Here is a 17,094-nt window from a genome sequence, read left to right as displayed (position 1 = left end):
TCTGCTCACCAAAAATGCACAGGGGGTGATACAATTACACTTTCATAAGCTCTCCCTCACTTCCTCTCTCTATAGATACACTGGGGCCTAGGACAAAGCGTCAGGTTTTTATTCATGAGAAAGAATTCGAGTACACAGTTCAGCGTAGAGCTACTTCTACAAATTCCAAAACGTGAATGAAAAAATTACATGAGCTCTTAGGCTCTCTTTCTTGGCAACAAGCCACTTGTCAAATTCTACATTACTTTCCTAATTACATGCCACTAAGGGCAACTCCGGAGTCTTCGAAGCACTTGGCCACGCGAACAGCCTCCTAGATGCTTGTTAGGCTCCATAGCGCTTGGGAAAATAACCCTTCTTAGTACCTGCAACAATCAATTAAAGTGCACCACCATGGCACCCATTAATTGTTAGCGCTTTGCATGCAAATAATACACTGTGGACTAATTCTAGTCACAGTGGGCGTCCCCACTGAACACGTGCACACATAACAAATATATAAATATATTTATTCTCTGGTTGACCGGAGTCAACGCTCTTGATCATAATTCCGACGCTTTGACCAAGGGTCGAGGCGCCTTAATTATAGTCAAGTCTCTCCAACCGAAGTTGGCATAACTCTCCAATCGAAGTTGGCACATATTGGTTAACCGCAGTTAACCTTCTTGGTATAAACGAAGTCTTCCTGACCGAAATCAGGCTTACTTGACCGAAGTCATGACCGAAGTCAAGTATCCTTGACTGTAGTTAACTCTTTGACCAATAGAAGAACTCTTTTGACCATAATTAACCTAGATGGAAATTTCTTTAATTATGATCAAATAAATGATCAACTGTACTTTGAGTTAGGATATTTACATTGTGGTGACAAGCTCTTTCGCTCTATGGTTTGGCAGCCGGTCTTCATGTGAATTTTCAAAAGTCTAAGTTGGTCCCCTTGGATTCTAAAGACTGGTATGGTCTCTTATGGCTAGGGGAAATAATTCCACCCACTCAGATTGTTCGTCATCTTGGTTACCCTTTTGTCATCTTGGTTACCCTTTGGGTTGGGGGGATCACCCGTCGTCAGCAGATTGATTGGGTACTGTTCAAGCTCATAAAAAATATTGAATATTGGAAACTAGCAACTTGGCCATTGCATGTTCAACTTCGAATAGTGCAGTCCATTCTAGTGGCCTATGTTCAATTCTATTTGCCTCCGATCATGTTCACTAAAGCGGATCTTACTTCTTTCATGTCTATAATCATGGAAATCTTTTGGCAATCCAAGCATGGCTGGAAAAGTCTAAGAATGCTTTCAGTGCATCGACTATGTTCACCAAAAATGCATGGAGGTCTTAATATCATTGATATCCAGGTGCACATCCTTGCTCACAAAGGGAAAACGCTGCTGCAATTTATGCAAGGTGATCAGCCTTGGGCTGTTATGATTCGCTCTCTGCTACAACAAATCAATACTTCTGCCTTTGGATCCTATACAGGATGTAATCAAAGCTCTTGATCAGTCGTCTACTGTGACTGACCCTTTGGACGAAGAGGTTAACGACATGGCCGAATTTTCTCCCGAGTTGCAACTTGCCAGTAGCTTTCAATCGACTATGTTAAACGAAGCAGAGGCAGCAAGTTCGGTAGCACGAGATGATGCTAAAAATCAGGCTGTTCGATATCTTGCAATGAGGTATTTCACATCCTAATGTAGCCAACTCCTCGTGAGCAAGAGGGCAGATATAGGTGTCTAGTGGTCAAATGCCCCAAAACGCAGAACTGAGTGAACCCAAGTCAAAAAAATAGCAAGTAGATGGCCTAGAATGCAAAAATGAGCCAAGAGATGTGCACTTGTGGGCGTGGAAACCAATCCAAGTGCTGTAGCAGCTCCGAAACTGATCAGGCGGCTCTCTAGAATATTTTGAAATGAAGTAGCAGGCCTCCACAATGCAAACCGGCTATTGTAGATGAGCTGGAGGAGATGAGCTGGAGGCTAGGAGCAGACCTGGAAATGCTTCGGGTATAGGCGGTTCTGCAGCAGCAACCCCAAAATGACTCGAAAATGCGATAGCAGCTCCAAACTAGGCTGAGTGGACCCAAGTCAAAAAAATAGCAAGTAGATGGCCTAGAATGCAAAAATGAGCCAAGAGATGTGCACTTGTGGGCGTGGAAACCAATCCAAGTGCTGTAGCAGCTCCGAAACTGATCAGGCGGCTCTCTAGAATATTTTGAAGTGAAGTAGCAGCCCTCCACAATGCAAACCGACTGTTGTAGATGAGCTGGAGGCTAGGAGCAGACCCGGAAATGCTTTGGGTATAGGCGGTTCTTCAGCAGCAACCCCAAAATGACTCGAAAATGCGATAGCAGCTCCAAACTAGGTCAAAAAAGCCTCCAAAAGCCTCGAAATTCTGCAACCAATGCCGTCAACTTCTGATGCAGCTGCCTGGAAACCCTGATTTTTGGCAATAAAATGCTCTGAAATTACCTCGAGGGTCCACACGTGTGTGTGTGTGCGGGAAGTCAAAATCCAATCCTCCAGCCTATCCTGAAGTTCCAAAGGAGGAATTCGGACAAAAGGTAAAAGCATACAAGTAATTTTTTGCCATAGAGGATGATAATGAGATCCCAAGCCATATAGTGTGGCTATGAGAGAAAAAGGTAAAATAGTTCCATCATCATGGATGACATCCGCAACAAAAGTGATTCCTTTGAAAGTAATAAAATAGGAACGCCTAGGTTCTTGTAAATAGGATACGCCAAGAGCCTTAGGAAATGTTTCACATACTCTTATATTAGAGGGTATGCTTTGAGGTACAGAGTGGATCTTTAGTGTGACAAAGTGGCATAGGTGCACATGAGATATGCGAAAATATTTAAATGTCAACACAGGTATTTTACTTCCTCCATGGAAGGGTCAGGTTCTTTCGATGTGCAAAGGATGCCAGCAGATTCTTGTAGAAGACTAAATGGACTGTAGAGATAGTGTTTTATTGGTTGGAGATCATTAGTGGTAAAACATTTTTATCTAGCTCTGCAAGCCCTTTTGCAATTATACATGGCCTTCCTATAGATAGGGAATCACTTGGGTTATACTCCCTTTACAGTAAGGAGTAATTTATTGCATTCAAAACAAATTAAGCCAGAGGTGGGAGGGTTAGAACACTATCCCTGGCCTCTAAAATATGAATAAACAACCACGGGGGTGGTCAATAATACCACGTTATCCCAAGTGGAGTGACATGAAAAAACAAGGAACAATCCCAAGTCCTCGTGAATGCTATCAAGTTCTCTCAAGAGGCTGCAGAGGTCCTAATGCATCTATCTTAAGAAACAACAGAGTACTCCCAGCCATAGCTTATGTGTCAAGAAGTCCAAATTCTGATTCTCGTTGCAATGAATATTAGTAACAGTTGTGTATGGAGTTGCATACTCTTTCATTCTATGATCTGGTATATCTTAAATTGCCCCAATTTTAAGCATAGAATGTATTTTCACCCATACAAGAAAACACATTTTTATGGACACAATGTCAATGCTTGACATATTATTTGTTTTGTTTGTTAGATTTAGAATAGTGTTGTGTGTTATGATGCTTGAGAAAACCTTAGACATGTTTGAGATTAACATCAAAGTTCCTCTGGCATCGATACAGTTATGCTCCAATATACAGACATGTTCGTGCTGCAGTTGATCTTTGCCATCGCGATGGAACACTGAAGCAAGCTGTTGCTCAAAATCCTTCTAAGTAAGGTCTAAAATACAATTTTCAAGTATTAGTAAGAGTGTCTGCTATTCTTGTTCACGATAGGGTGTTATTGTCTGTGGTATTCCCTGTGATTGATACTATATCGTCTGGTCAAGACTTGAAATTGTTTGAGCGAAATTGTTGCCTACATTAGAAAGCCTAAGTATTGAAAGTTCTTTAAGATTTCTGTGGTATTTTCCTCTGATTAGTATCCCATATAGGCTGGTCAAGGTTTCAAACTGTGCGAATTAATGTGAGTATAATATAGACTGCTCAATATTTAAACTGCTTGAATCAATTCTTGCCTACATAATGTTTAATGTTATGGCACGACCGAGAAGAAAACACCTTTAACTGCAATTGCTTGCAAAATCTCGCATGAAATTTGTTGTAATATTGTAGGAAAAAGATCTGTACTCCGGCATTTTTGTGGAATGGAAACTTTCTAGATTTGAGGACTTGTTCCAGCTGAAATATTTATTGTAAGAAAAAGCAAATGATGATGGATGATTACTTTCCTATATGATGGTATCTGAATGCCAAACCTGGTCCTTTCATTGGTGCTACTTGAAAATGCAAGGGGACAAGGTGAGCAACTTGTATCCCATGCACATCAATGTGTACCAACGATAATGTGAATGTAGGTTGATCGCACTGAACCCTCTTTCGAGCTGTATATAGTAAGCTTTCCAGGTACACATGCTCCACATAAACCTGAAGTAGTCCCATATTGTAACCTTTGACCGATTCCCATATGAAGGTGACCACACTACATACAATCACCAACTTGCATCCGATTTGGAGCCCTTGTTGTTCCTCTGTTATCCAAATAAATACGTTCCAAGAGTTGCGCCAAAGGCACTCAGAAAGAGAAGAGAAGAAAGATGGTGAGAGTGGAAGCTCAGTACAATGGCATCTTCTCTACCTATTTATGCTTCTTCAGAGACAACAAAATTATGATAGCTTGCATGTCCATATCTTACATGACACAGCCTAGTAATGATAAGGCCTGTAAACTTGGAAATTGAATGGGTGGGTACATCACCAATACTTGTAATTAAATGTGTGGGATTATTCACACACAGAATTAATCTCGCTGAAACGAGATTAAGGCTGGACAACTACTTTGTGGGAGTCATGTGCTGGGAGGCATCACTGTCTGAGTACCAAATATTCCCAGACAAGGGATCATGCTTACCCTAAGTGCTTGTTGTACTTCCTACCGAAAAATGAAAGAATCTAAAGTACCCGCTGCCCTGCTGAGAGTTAGCACCAAGCAAGGACACCTAATTCTGAAATTAAATTTGTTTGCCCTTTGAAAACCATGGGATACAGGGGAAAGCCAGCATGTGACAACCAGCACAATATGAAAAGGGACAATAACTTCATTTTGCAGCTGTAATTATCCTTGATTTTTGGGGAAGTTATGTTGTTGACAGGCCTTTGGACAATTAGCTGAAGTCGTTTGTTTGATCCATATGGTATTTGAACCAATATTATTTTCACTTAATGAATCTATTGGCACAGATTTTCAAGGTTATTTAAGGCTGCTAGAGATCACCAGTCTTGTTTCCTTCGAACTCAGACTACATGTTAAATATTTTGTTTTCAGGTTTAGGGATTGATGGTAAAAAAACAATTCATAAGCAATAAAAAACAGTTGAGTTGTTTTTGTGGATAGTGAAAGTCTAGGGTGAAAGCAATGTTTTGTTTGTGAGCAAGAAAGCAGGAGTGTGATAACTAATTATCTGTAAGTTGCTACGTTGCATTGTTTTTACACAGGTATATCCATTTCGATCCAGAATTGGTACCAATGTTCAAGATACTGAGAAACTCAGGTCGTCTGACTTTTTTGGTCACAAACAGGTAGTTTTTTTCAAGATTTGAGGGATCATAAAAGCCTTATTTTTGGCTGTTCTGTAGACCTTTTCCACTTTGATTTTTTCATAAGAAGACCTTACAAGATAAAAGCATACAGGTTGGCCATTTGGTAGACATGAAACGAACAATATATGTCTATGCCTTCAGATAGTGAAACCCAAACACAGCTAGATGTACACCTTGGCATTGAAAAATTTTCAAGACAAATCTGTGAATTGTCTACTCTGGGTTTCTCTCAAAGGGTTTTGATTTCTTTTTAGGGATGCAATTGTAATTATTTGTGATGCTTCCGTGTAAAATTTGTTGTTTGCTTGACTTCTCAAATTTCTTCATAAATGGAAACTCCTTTGTGGTGGAGAGAAGAGGGAAGGGAGATTTTTTTTCCCCCATGAAAAAGACTTCTATGAAGTATGAAAGAAACCTGCGTGAGCAAGCTCGAATCGAAAATACATCATGCTAGGCATGAGGAAAATAAGTACTCTATAGGAGTAAATAAAAACTCAGAAAGAGCTGGAAAGAAACCAAGATTGAGGCTGAAAATGCCACCTCAATCGTGCTGTAGTCTCTGAGAAAAAGGGGAAACCCCTCCATTCCGTAAGGAATATAACGCTCCTGGCAGAGGCTACTTAAGAGAATCTTTGCGTGCTCGCCCAACAACTGGCCATCAAAGTGTGAATGGTGTCAACCCAAATATTGGCCAAAGTGTGGGAAGGGTGGACGTGAGATCCATCTAAGGCCTTTGTGCATGTGGCCCTCCAAATTTGCCAAGCCATAATACTAGCCAGTATCTCCCAAGCAGAATCCACATCAGCATGTGCTGGTCTATAGTGGGATATAGGCACATCCTTCACAAAGCAAGGCTCGACTAGGTGTCATCGAATGGAGATGGCCCAAGAAGCATCCTGCCACTCGTAGAAGATTTGAGGTCCTAACAAAGAGAGCCAAGCCATTGATCCCCAAGTGATGAAGAAACAAGAAGGGACAAAAGTACTGAGGATCTTGGCAGCCCCTATCCATATGACTCTCGTATGCCTGCAGTCCCATAAGCAAGGATGGACCGACTCCTCCACAGATGAGCACCTAGGGCAAGTGGAGTCTGCCCCAAACTTGGACCTCCACCTATTCACTGCAATCCCTCCATGAATAGAAAGCCAAAAAAATAAGGTGATCTTATGTTTCTTCGGGATTTCTAGAGCCTCCTCCAAAAGACTTTTTGCAAATCTGCAGAAACCTGATAACTCTCTCAATGAGGGGCTTTGGAAGGTCTCCAACCTCTACAACTAATTTGCAACCTCCTGGCATTACTGACCGTGTAACCAAAGAAGAGGAGACACTTCTCTTGGTTTCCTACAACAATCCATTCCCACTCTGTGGGGTCCCACGGAAGATACTTTATGGGGACTGCTCCATGGTCTAGTGGTTAAAGTTGGGGCCCTCCATGGAAGGGAGATTTTGAGACTGAAGGGTATGCAAAATATTAGCTCTTGGGAATCTATGATAGTAGTTTTTGCTTGGAAAAATCCATTCTTGCCTTATGTCTATGTGACTTTTATAACAGAGGAGACCTTAGGCCAGCCCATTAGAGTTTGTAGAGGAAGTTAATATGAGTAGAAAGTATGGTGATGAGACAAAACTATAACTCAGCAGAATTATACTTCTTGTCTTCCAAGGCCTTTGTCCTTAGATCTATATACTCCGTGCCCCATCGTCGAAGATCATGCTATCTCGACTAGAACATAACACTGGGCCATATGGTTAATTCTAGAAAGAATAGGCGAGGGAGCCTATAGGTTGGAATTACCACCTCAAATGGATTCAACACGGGCGGCCCATCGCATTTATGCTATACAAAGAATAAGGTCAAGAACACAAGTTGCTAGAAGCATGAGGGTGGAAGTGGAATATATGGATGTAGAAGTCAGCCTGTGCAGACAATAGAATCAAATGCATGGGCATATTAATATAGCGTGCATTGCTAAAAATACAAAGGACCTCAATACTTCACCAATAGTAGGTAATGAGCATGAACCTACTCTAGTAGTAGGTACAAACTACTCAAATGGATGCAACCAAGGATGCTACTCATTCAAGAGCTCGAAGGTGCATTGTTATGTTTCTCATTTTAAAATAGTTTTTGCACCTAGGTGCCTAATCGAGGGTGTTGTTTTGTCTCAAAAGATAGAGGATAATGCAAGGCGCAAACCAACAAGAATCTTGGATTGAGAAACAATGCAAGTATGCAATCAAAAGATGCACGACGTGGTCTACCTCTATTAGAAGTGACTCAAGGATTTGTGTACCAAATGTGGAGAGCATTCCCATATTTCATCATTGAGGACGTTGATGCCTCAAGAGGGAAGGAATGCTATGGTCCAGTGGTGGAGATAGCATGACCTTGTAAGGATCAGTCGGCACTATCCTTTAGAGAACCAACATTTTTATGTACTTTGTATTGCACTTTAAGTATACGGTCGAAAGGTCATAATGCCAAAAGTTATCAGTGAGGGTGATCGCATGGACTAGATAGATCTAAGGCCAAAGTCCTTGGTGCAACTGATTGTGAAATGTGCCTAGGGGCAAATGGATTAACGTGTATCCCAAGGATAGGTAGAAAACACACATCAAAGTTGAGCCTTAAAAAGGGAACATGTGGCATCTAGATCTCTCTAGAGACATTAGAGCTTTACATCCTAAAAGGAAATGAAGTAGAGAACGGCTAGGTGGTAATTGAGAGTGCCAAGGTTGATGGGATCGTTTCACCTAGTGACTCCAAAGATGAGGGTGGTGATATTTTTTATCTTGTAGCTTTTCACATAGATGATTAATGACATGGTATTCTGATTGTGTTCACATCACTTAAAATTATGGATGGTATATGGATCATGGTATTAAACTTGAAGTTTCTACTTTTGGTATTTTTAAATGTAATTTTTTTAACATTCTAGAGCACATTTTGAGACTTTGAAACAATCCATTCTTGAGGTAGTTGAGGGATTCCTATAGGGGTCATAGTGTTCAAAGTCTATGTCTTTTGTGTTCTATGTTGAATGGTTATATTCGCTACAGGATTTCGTCCGTGTCGCGGCTTATTGATATTGTGATAAATTCTCTCTATCTTAAGTGGTGTGTTGCCCTATCGGCTAGATTGTCTAAGCATTTTTTTGCTTAGAAGCTCATTTGGAAGAAACTAAAATAAAGTTATATAGTCTTCACAAGAAGTTGTAGCTTGAATGAAGAGAATGTGGACTACTTTTTGATTAGCGTTCTCCTCTAGTGCTAGCCTTTATCACGGTTGAGTCTAGCCTTCACTTGTGGAGTGCCAACAAAAACTCAGTACAAAGACCTTTAAAATCTAATAGTCAATGATTTTGCTCAATATTCATTGAATACTTTATGCCAAGTGATTGGTGGGTCCATGCTTTGGGATAAAGAATTTAGGAATTTGATAAAGTGTGTCGAAGCTATCCCTGGGATGGGAATATTGTCATGTGCACAGATTGGTATCCGACGTGTACTGGGTACACAAGACTAGCTTAGGTAGCCTGGGGAGGCTTAGAGCTAGGCAGGCTTGATTCTCGGGTTGAGTGGCAAGGGTACGAACGAGTTAGAGGTCTTCGCTATTTTTGGCGCTTGGGGCCCGAGTCTATAAAAGGGGCCCAGAGGTTTAGTTCTTAGAGAGCCGATGGGAGCAAGTTTCATTCCCAGGTGCTAGGTTTGATCTTGGATTGAGAGTCGCGGACGCGCGCCTGCATCATAGCGTAGCCCAAGGCCCAGCAACAGATCCTAGGCTTCACAGCGCCACCTGGTGGTATGGGACACCAGGCTGGTTAGGATCTGGATGGGAGTTCGTGCCAGTAGCTCAGCTCGTGGCTCGGAGGGGACATCTCCTGATTCGGGATCACATCCCGTAGATGTCATGGTTGGGTGGTGAGCAGCCTACTCAGTTTCCTCACGTTGTGTGTGTTCTTGTGTTTGCTTGCATATCAGAGGTTTCAGGAGTGCTGGGACGTGTCAGATATCTATATTGAAATTGTGATGAATGATATTACTGTAGTCTTTTTATAGCGTGTTTTAAGAGATTCATTTATATGCGCTAGGATATGTAAGTCTTGAATGGTGGTATTCTGTAATTTATGCTGAAATCTACTGCAAACTATGTTCTTTTGAAGCAAGATAAATTTAGAGTCCTTTAGAAGTTTTTCCCTGATTACTCATGAAGGGTCGAAAGTGAAAATGAGCTCATTTAAGGCAGAATGGTTAAGGATAGAGTATGTATGATCAATGTCCTTGTTGGTATATTGTTCCTAATGAAGCCGTTATTCTACAGTCTGTGGGACTACACACATGTGGTGATGAATTATCTGTGCGGAAAGTGTGGGACTGACGGTGGTACACCTCGTGATGATGAATGGCTGCAGTTCTTTGATGTCGTCCTGACTGGCAGGTCTCTCCATTCCGTAACATTGAACTTCTTCAGTTTATATTTTGTACTTGACATGTGTATTTTGACAGGAGGTTGAAGGGAAGCTTGGATATTATTTGAGGACTGAAAATAATGCTTTGGATATACCTTGTGACATCTTTTGTGTGACTCCATTGATTTCAAACTTGTTTGCTTGTCTTTACCTGCTCTCTAGTTTTTTGAGAATCAATTTGGCAACACACCAGTCATATACATCTCAAGTAAGACATAGGTTTGAGAGTTGAAATCGTCCATGTTTGATTGTGATGAACTTAAAAAGTAGAGGACATTTCATAAAGACTAGTTCATATGCTAGGACTATCTGAACTCCCCGTTGTAACATGATCAGCGTTAAAGTAAATGGGATGTAATGGTTTCACAGTTCTTTGTTTGCTCATTGTTGACCTAAGTAATGTGTTTCAAAACATTTGTTACTGCAGTGCGAAGCCCAGTTTCTTTGCTGATGGAAACCGGGCTCCTTTGTATGAAGTAGACATCAAAACTGGAATGCTTCAAAATACTGACAACGGAAGCCCTTTGGTACAGGTAGTTTGGTTCCAGAGGAGCTCGTTTTAACGTTACCTAGATCATGACATGATCATGGACATATAGATGGATTTTCCAAGAAAAATAATTTCAGTTGAATTCAATAGTTTCTTACGGTGTTGCTAAGTTAAATAATTCCATCACAGATAGGGAGCAGTAGTATGGATCAATCCTCTGTGCAGAAAAAGGTGAAGCAGGCTTGCAGAGTTTTCCAGGTGATCATCTCTACTACATTCTCCCTAGGTAAATGCCATTCTGACAGGAACTTATATTTTCAGCACTCAATAAATTCCAGCAATATTTAATATCATATACAAAACATTTTAGGAATATTGCAGGGTTTCAGCTATAGGGTCGAGAAAGATGATAAATTTGATAAAGATGGATTCAAGGTTTTCAACAATGAAAGTTTCACTCTACAATTTCTTAGTAATTTTGTAGTCTAGTCAAGAAGTTGATATTTATTAGCTGTACAGGTTTTTATGATGGAGCACTTACAATTGGCGGAGTGGTACTGTGCATTTTCTCTTACAATTCTGAATTGAGGAGCGTTTTAGTGTCATCTAACACTCATCTTAGCTTGCTACTTATACATAGCAAGTTATATTATTCATAGATAAGATATATGCCATTGATCTTATAAAAAATTTGTTCAATGGAGCAATTTAGCATTTTGAGCCCTGTGAATTTATATGAACAAGAAGCTTCAGATCTTAGCATCATTGGCTGAGCAAAAGGACAGAAGCCAATCCACCTTTCACAAGCACATAAGAAACAAGTGGATACCTGAACATGTAGATCTAGATCCATATTGTTTTTTATACAAGTGCAGTTATGATGCTTTGACATACTGCTGTCTCAGAAACGGGAAAAATCGACTTGAGGTCACTTGATGCATGGGATTCCAAGCTAGATGAATGCTATCACAGCCACAGTCCCTAACCAAGACCAGACAAACAGGGCAATCTAAATCAGTAGTTGTGCATGGCTGTCCATCTTCCCCAGCCTGGAATGTCTACCCCCACATGATGCCCAGTTGCTGATCCAGGGACAAGAATGAAGTTTTGTAGACAGGAAGTTAATCCAATGGACAGCTAGGAAATGCAAAAACACAATGGGAAAGACATATCAATGCTTAAAAGGCATCTAATCTGCACAACTAGAACAAGTTCACATGATCTAGAAGTGGAGAGGGGCAGGTGGGCAAGACCCAGGATACCCAGAGAAGAAAGAACATGCAAAATCTACCTCATGGGGAAGGTAGAAAATGAACAGCATGTACTCCTAAGATGTAGAGCCTACACACAGCAGAGAAGGATATGGGAGCAGTACAGACAAACTAAAAATTATGTTTGAGCAGCCAGCCAAAAAGCTAGGAAGCTTCTTCAAAGAAGTTTTGGAACACCCCAACAAGGTACTCGGTTTGGTGGTGATGCACTAGACAATGCCAATTTGTCCCTTGGTTTGTATTCTGATGTTGGTCTATGCTTGGAGGTTAGAATGGAGATATAGGAGATTTTGGATCCCTAGCTTAGGGGTGCCGGTGGTTCAGATCGATGCGAATGTTCTTTAGGGATTGTTCAATCAAATGGAAAGTACTCAGTAATAGCTGATACTTTTGCAACAAACTCGGGAAGCTCATAAGAAGCACTGTATTATGCCCTGCTTTTCTCTTGAAGGACTCCAAAGTATGTGCGCTCCTGGTTAAATAGGTGGGAAGCTCACTTCCCCAGCATTGATTATCCAAATGATATCCGCCTGACCCTTGTTGAGATGTATTTACGAGGGAAAGAGTTGAAGGATTACTTGAAAGATTGATCGTTCCATGTCATGAGATTAGATTGTGTAGACCTTTTGATTGGCATGGAGTGGTTCTTTGCGAAGAACCTTTCTGTAAATATTGGGTATAGAAATCATGTAATAAAATTTCAAGTTAATGGAAATTGGTTTACTCTTCATGGGGATCGTTGTGGACCTATGGTCAAGATTGCCTCTCAACTTGATTTAATTTTACATGAGTCTAGCAATCAGTGTTTTTGTTCTTCTTTGGAACATTTCAGTTATTGGCAATTTGGAGACTGTGATGCTTTCTGTTGTGTAGAAAACCCTGAATTGTGTTTTGATAATAATTTAAGTTCATTTTCTGCCAGACACACCTATGAAGCATGTCTCAGTTTGTGATAATGTTAATGATAAGTTTGCTGTCCCAAAAAACAGCAAATAGGACAAGATTGCAGTAAGCCGTTGTACTCATAATAATACTTCAGACATGGATTTGGCTGCCCATGCTGGGTGAGTAGTGTGTGGATGGGATACCCATTTCTCGGTATATTTATGATGTAAATCACTCCGCTGAATCTTTTTCCTTAGCTACTGAGGTAGTAAGCATAATTAGTCAGAGCTTTTGGAGTGAGGAACCACCCAAGACTCAACTAATATGTGAGATTCTGTCTAATTACCAAGACGTGTTTCCAAAGGAACTACCAATGGGTCTACCTCGTGTATGTGCCATATTCACCATCGGATCGATCTTGTGCCTGGTGCGCAGCTATGTTTAGGCAGCCCTACAGGACAAATTTGACCGAGGAGGATGAAATTGTGTGGCAAAAAGAATACTCTCCGGCTAGGTCAAGTGAGACCTAGCAAGTCATCATGAGTGCATCAGTGCTACTAGTGAAGAAGAAAGACTTGGGTGTGTGTCTATGCGCAGACTACAAGAATCTTAATCGATTAGCGATTAAGCACAAATATCCATTACCTGGGATGGACGATCTCATCGATCGGCTCTTCAGCACTAAGATAGATTCGGGAATGGGCTATCATCAGATACAAATATTTGAAAAAGATGTTTTCATGATCACATTTTGTTCGAGATTTGAACATTATTGGTTCTTGGTAAAGCCATTTGGACTCGCTAATTCTCTAGCAACCTTTCAGTAGACGATGGACGATTTATTTCATTCATATGTGAGAAAGTTTGGTGTGGTCTTTCTCGATGACATTTTGATTTATGGGAAGGCTCTCTTGAGCATGGACGCCATTTGCAGATAGTGCTGTCTATACTCAGAAAAGAGAAACTCTATGCTAAGGAGAGCAAATTTGAGTCCTTGAAATAGGAACTCACATAACCTTGGGCATGCCATTTTGTTAAATGGTATCCATATTGACTTTGAGAAAGTTAGGAAGGTATGTGAGTGGACCATATTGACTATGAGAAAGTCAGGAAGGTGTGTGAGTGGACCATATTGAGAATGATTACCGAGGTCAAATCTTTTCTGGGATTTGTAAACTTCTTCCAAATTCAGATCTGGAATTATGCTAAGATAGCATTACCCTTGCTAGATTTGTCTAAAGGGGTGGAGACGGGAAAATACGTTAAGTATAGACCAATTGTGTGGACAGAGGAACATAAGGCATGTCTCAAGCAATTAAAACATGTTGTCACTTCAGATCCTCTATTACAGATAGTCAATCCAAGTGAGCCATTCGTGGTTGAAACACATGCTAGTGACTATGTTGCAGCTTTGTTCCAGGTTGGTAGACCGGTAGCTTTTGAGAGTAAAAAGCTAACCAAGCCATATAGGTGGCCAATGCATGACAAAGAGCTGTATGCTGTTATTCACGTGCTGAAAAAGTAGAGACATTATTTATATGGCTCTACTTTTGTGGTCTATGTGGATAACTCTTCTCTGAAGTATTTCTGCAACATCTTTGATCTTAGCTCATTGGTTAGAGCTGCTGCAGGAACCACCATGAGTAAAATTGGTACTGTGAATCAAATTTACTTCACAGAGATCCATTCAGACTTGTATGACTCACTCACAGGAGTTTATCCCAAAGATGAATTCTTCCAAAATGTCTAGGATAAAGTACAAGCTGGGAATGCCCCTCTTGGAGGTGAACTACGAGAGTACTCCATTCGGAATGGTTAGCTTTTCCAAAAGGGTAAGGTCTATGTACCCAATGTAAGAGATACGAGGCGTCGTATCTTGTTTGAATGTCATGATGACAGTCCTAGTGCCGGACATCTCAAGGTACAAGGAACTTTGGATCTAGTCAAAAGAACTTTCTTTGGGCCTAAGCTTAAGTTGATGTCAAACAGTATGTTCAAAATTGTCAACAATGCTAAGTCAATAAAGCTAATAACAACAAATGACAAAGTATTTGCATAGATTTTTTGATAGGTTTACCACAAACCTCTTGTGGGCCTGATGCAATTTGGGTAATGGTTGACCGACTGACCCAATTGGCTAGATTCATACCTACAAGAGAGACTATTACAGCCAGTCAGCTTGCTCACTAGTTTGTCGAGAAGCTGTTTAGTCTTTATGGCTTACCAGCTGAAATAGTCAATGACAGAGATGCTAAGTTTATTGGGCATTTTTGGCGGGCTGTATTCAAGAAGTTGGATATTCAGCTCAGCATGAGCTCTGTTGATCATGCAAAATTAGATGGACAGACTAAGCGGGTTAATCAAACTTTGGCTTTGCTGGAATTCGCTTACAATAGTGCTAAGCATTCAGCAACCTGAAATAGTCCATTCATGTTTATGTATGGATATAAGCCTATAGCCCCTTGGGTAGTTGGCTTATAGATTGTCAAGGTGAGATCTGTTGCTGAGTATTGCAACACTTACAATTAGCAAGGGAAAGCATAAGAAGTGCTCAAGATAGAGCACAGTTAGGACCCATGGTACCTTTGGTACACTAAGGGGAGCCCTAGGCTTGAGACTCCTAAGACACCCTGCATCTAGTGAGAGCCATTGCTCACTTAGGGCATTCTCGGGAGTGGGGCCTCTTGAGAATACCTAGCTAGGTTGAGAGCCTGTCTAGGCCTGTGTCTCCCTAATGACATATGTGTGCAGATGGGGCTGCGTGGTATGGGACGCGTGGACTATAGTTGGAGGCTGCCTAACCTCTAGCGCGGGGGTGATCCTAAGGGATCTTTGGTTGGGTAGTGACATTTGAGCTGATGCCACGTGCCCCGTATGTTTCTATTCTGACGTTGTTCTTTATACTTGTAGGTGAGAACGGAGATAAAGGAGATCCTGGATCCCTAGCTTAGGGGTTGTTTCACCCAACATTGAATAAGATTACGAGGAGAAGGGGTCACGTGCTCTGGTCCGTTGGAAAAATAGAGACAGCAAAGATATAGATTCTAAAGCAAACTCAACAGATAAAGGCATGAAGATTTGGATATTAGAGGAGCTCACTTTGAAAGAACTTAAACAAAGAACCACATAACTCGCCAAAGTAAACAAACCCGGAAGGAGGGCAAATGAGTTATTCACAGAGAAGGGAAAGCACTTAATCAGGGAATCAAATCTAAGTCTAAAGACTCTCAGTCTCAAACTGATGTAATGATGGCTATATTATGTTAGCATTAGAAATAGTTATGGCTTTATATAATAAGGGACGAGATGCTCCATGCACTTGTATTTATTTTTGTTCTTCTCTCGTCAGCTGCATTCTTGTTTCCAAATCTGCAAGTGCATGGAAATAAGGTTACCTGTATCATTTTGTGGCAATCATGCGACTTTAGAACACTAAGTTTTCCTTTTGAAGTAAAGGCACCCTTTAAGTTATGCATGTACCCGGTTGGGGTTTGATAACACTCTTCACCCAGGCCTCCTCTGCTTTTGTCAATACCCATGGTAGCCTTTGGTAAAATCACCTTGCCGTCACGATGTTTTGGACAAAAGGGTCTTTTGTTTTTCATCAGTTTTAAGTCCTCTGTGCTTTTAGAGTATCTCTGTCACCAATCATATGTTTTTACAAAATTTTTGACACATTTTGGGAAAATCATCAGATTATCACAGCTATGGGTACATCATAAATCCAATTATGAATAACGCATATGCCTCAAACCGGGGGGCATTTTAAATATTCCTATTCTCCATTTTCAAGAGGCAACCATATGGTAGACGCACCCCCCACCTTGGCATGCATTGGAGGGAAAACTCTGAGTCTTCTCCCTCCTTCTCTCCCTCAATGGTGCCCCCATTGTTTCTCCACTCACCTGTCATAATATGGCATGGGAAAGACCTCTACTCTATTGCCTACATGCCAAAGGCCCCTCTCTCTCCACTTTCCTATCAAAGAACCCATGATGAAGACCCCTACTCTATTGCCTACACACTAAAGGCCCCCGCCTTAGGGGCCCATGCTCATTTTGCATCCTCCCATGCGCTTAGAAGCCATAACCCAAGTAGAGCCCCGTGGATTTTGTAATAGTGGGGGGCCATGGTGGCCGAACATATTGGCAATCTCAATGCCTTGGATAGAAATTGGGATGCGTACAATTAGTATAAGATGAAAAATCAACAACCGCTAACCTAGTACATCACTTAATAGAGAATTCGCCCTAAAATTTTAGAAATTGATGACTTTCAAAAGTTACACAGATTTATCAGTGGGCTTGATTTGGACTATAAAAATTAGGTCAAGCAGAATGAGCCTAAAATGCTTGATGAGGC

General features: G+C 41.0%; 1 protein-coding gene across 1 annotated transcript in view; it reads left to right on the top strand.

Moving 5' to 3' along the window:
• LOC147895207 (uncharacterized) overlaps positions 1 to 17,094 on the top strand; it is a 115,630-nt gene that overhangs the window by 67,118 nt on the left and 31,418 nt on the right. Inside the window, exons 7-11 of the mRNA XM_087383564.1 lie at positions 3,638 to 3,730; positions 5,513 to 5,596; positions 9,939 to 10,055; positions 10,514 to 10,619; positions 10,766 to 10,834. Coding sequence (XP_087239690.1) covers positions 3,638 to 3,730; positions 5,513 to 5,596; positions 9,939 to 10,055; positions 10,514 to 10,619; positions 10,766 to 10,834 — 469 coding nt within the window. The remainder of the gene's footprint in view (positions 1 to 3,637; positions 3,731 to 5,512; positions 5,597 to 9,938; positions 10,056 to 10,513; positions 10,620 to 10,765; positions 10,835 to 17,094) is intronic.

Source organism: Dipteris shenzhenensis, chromosome 13, assembly GCF_047967505.1.
Source record: "Dipteris shenzhenensis isolate YYH24624 ecotype China chromosome 13, Dip_SZ_1.0, whole genome shotgun sequence".
NCBI classification, from domain to species: Eukaryota; Viridiplantae; Streptophyta; class Polypodiopsida; order Gleicheniales; family Dipteridaceae; genus Dipteris; species Dipteris shenzhenensis.
This window is presented reverse-complemented; position numbering and strand designations above follow the sequence as displayed.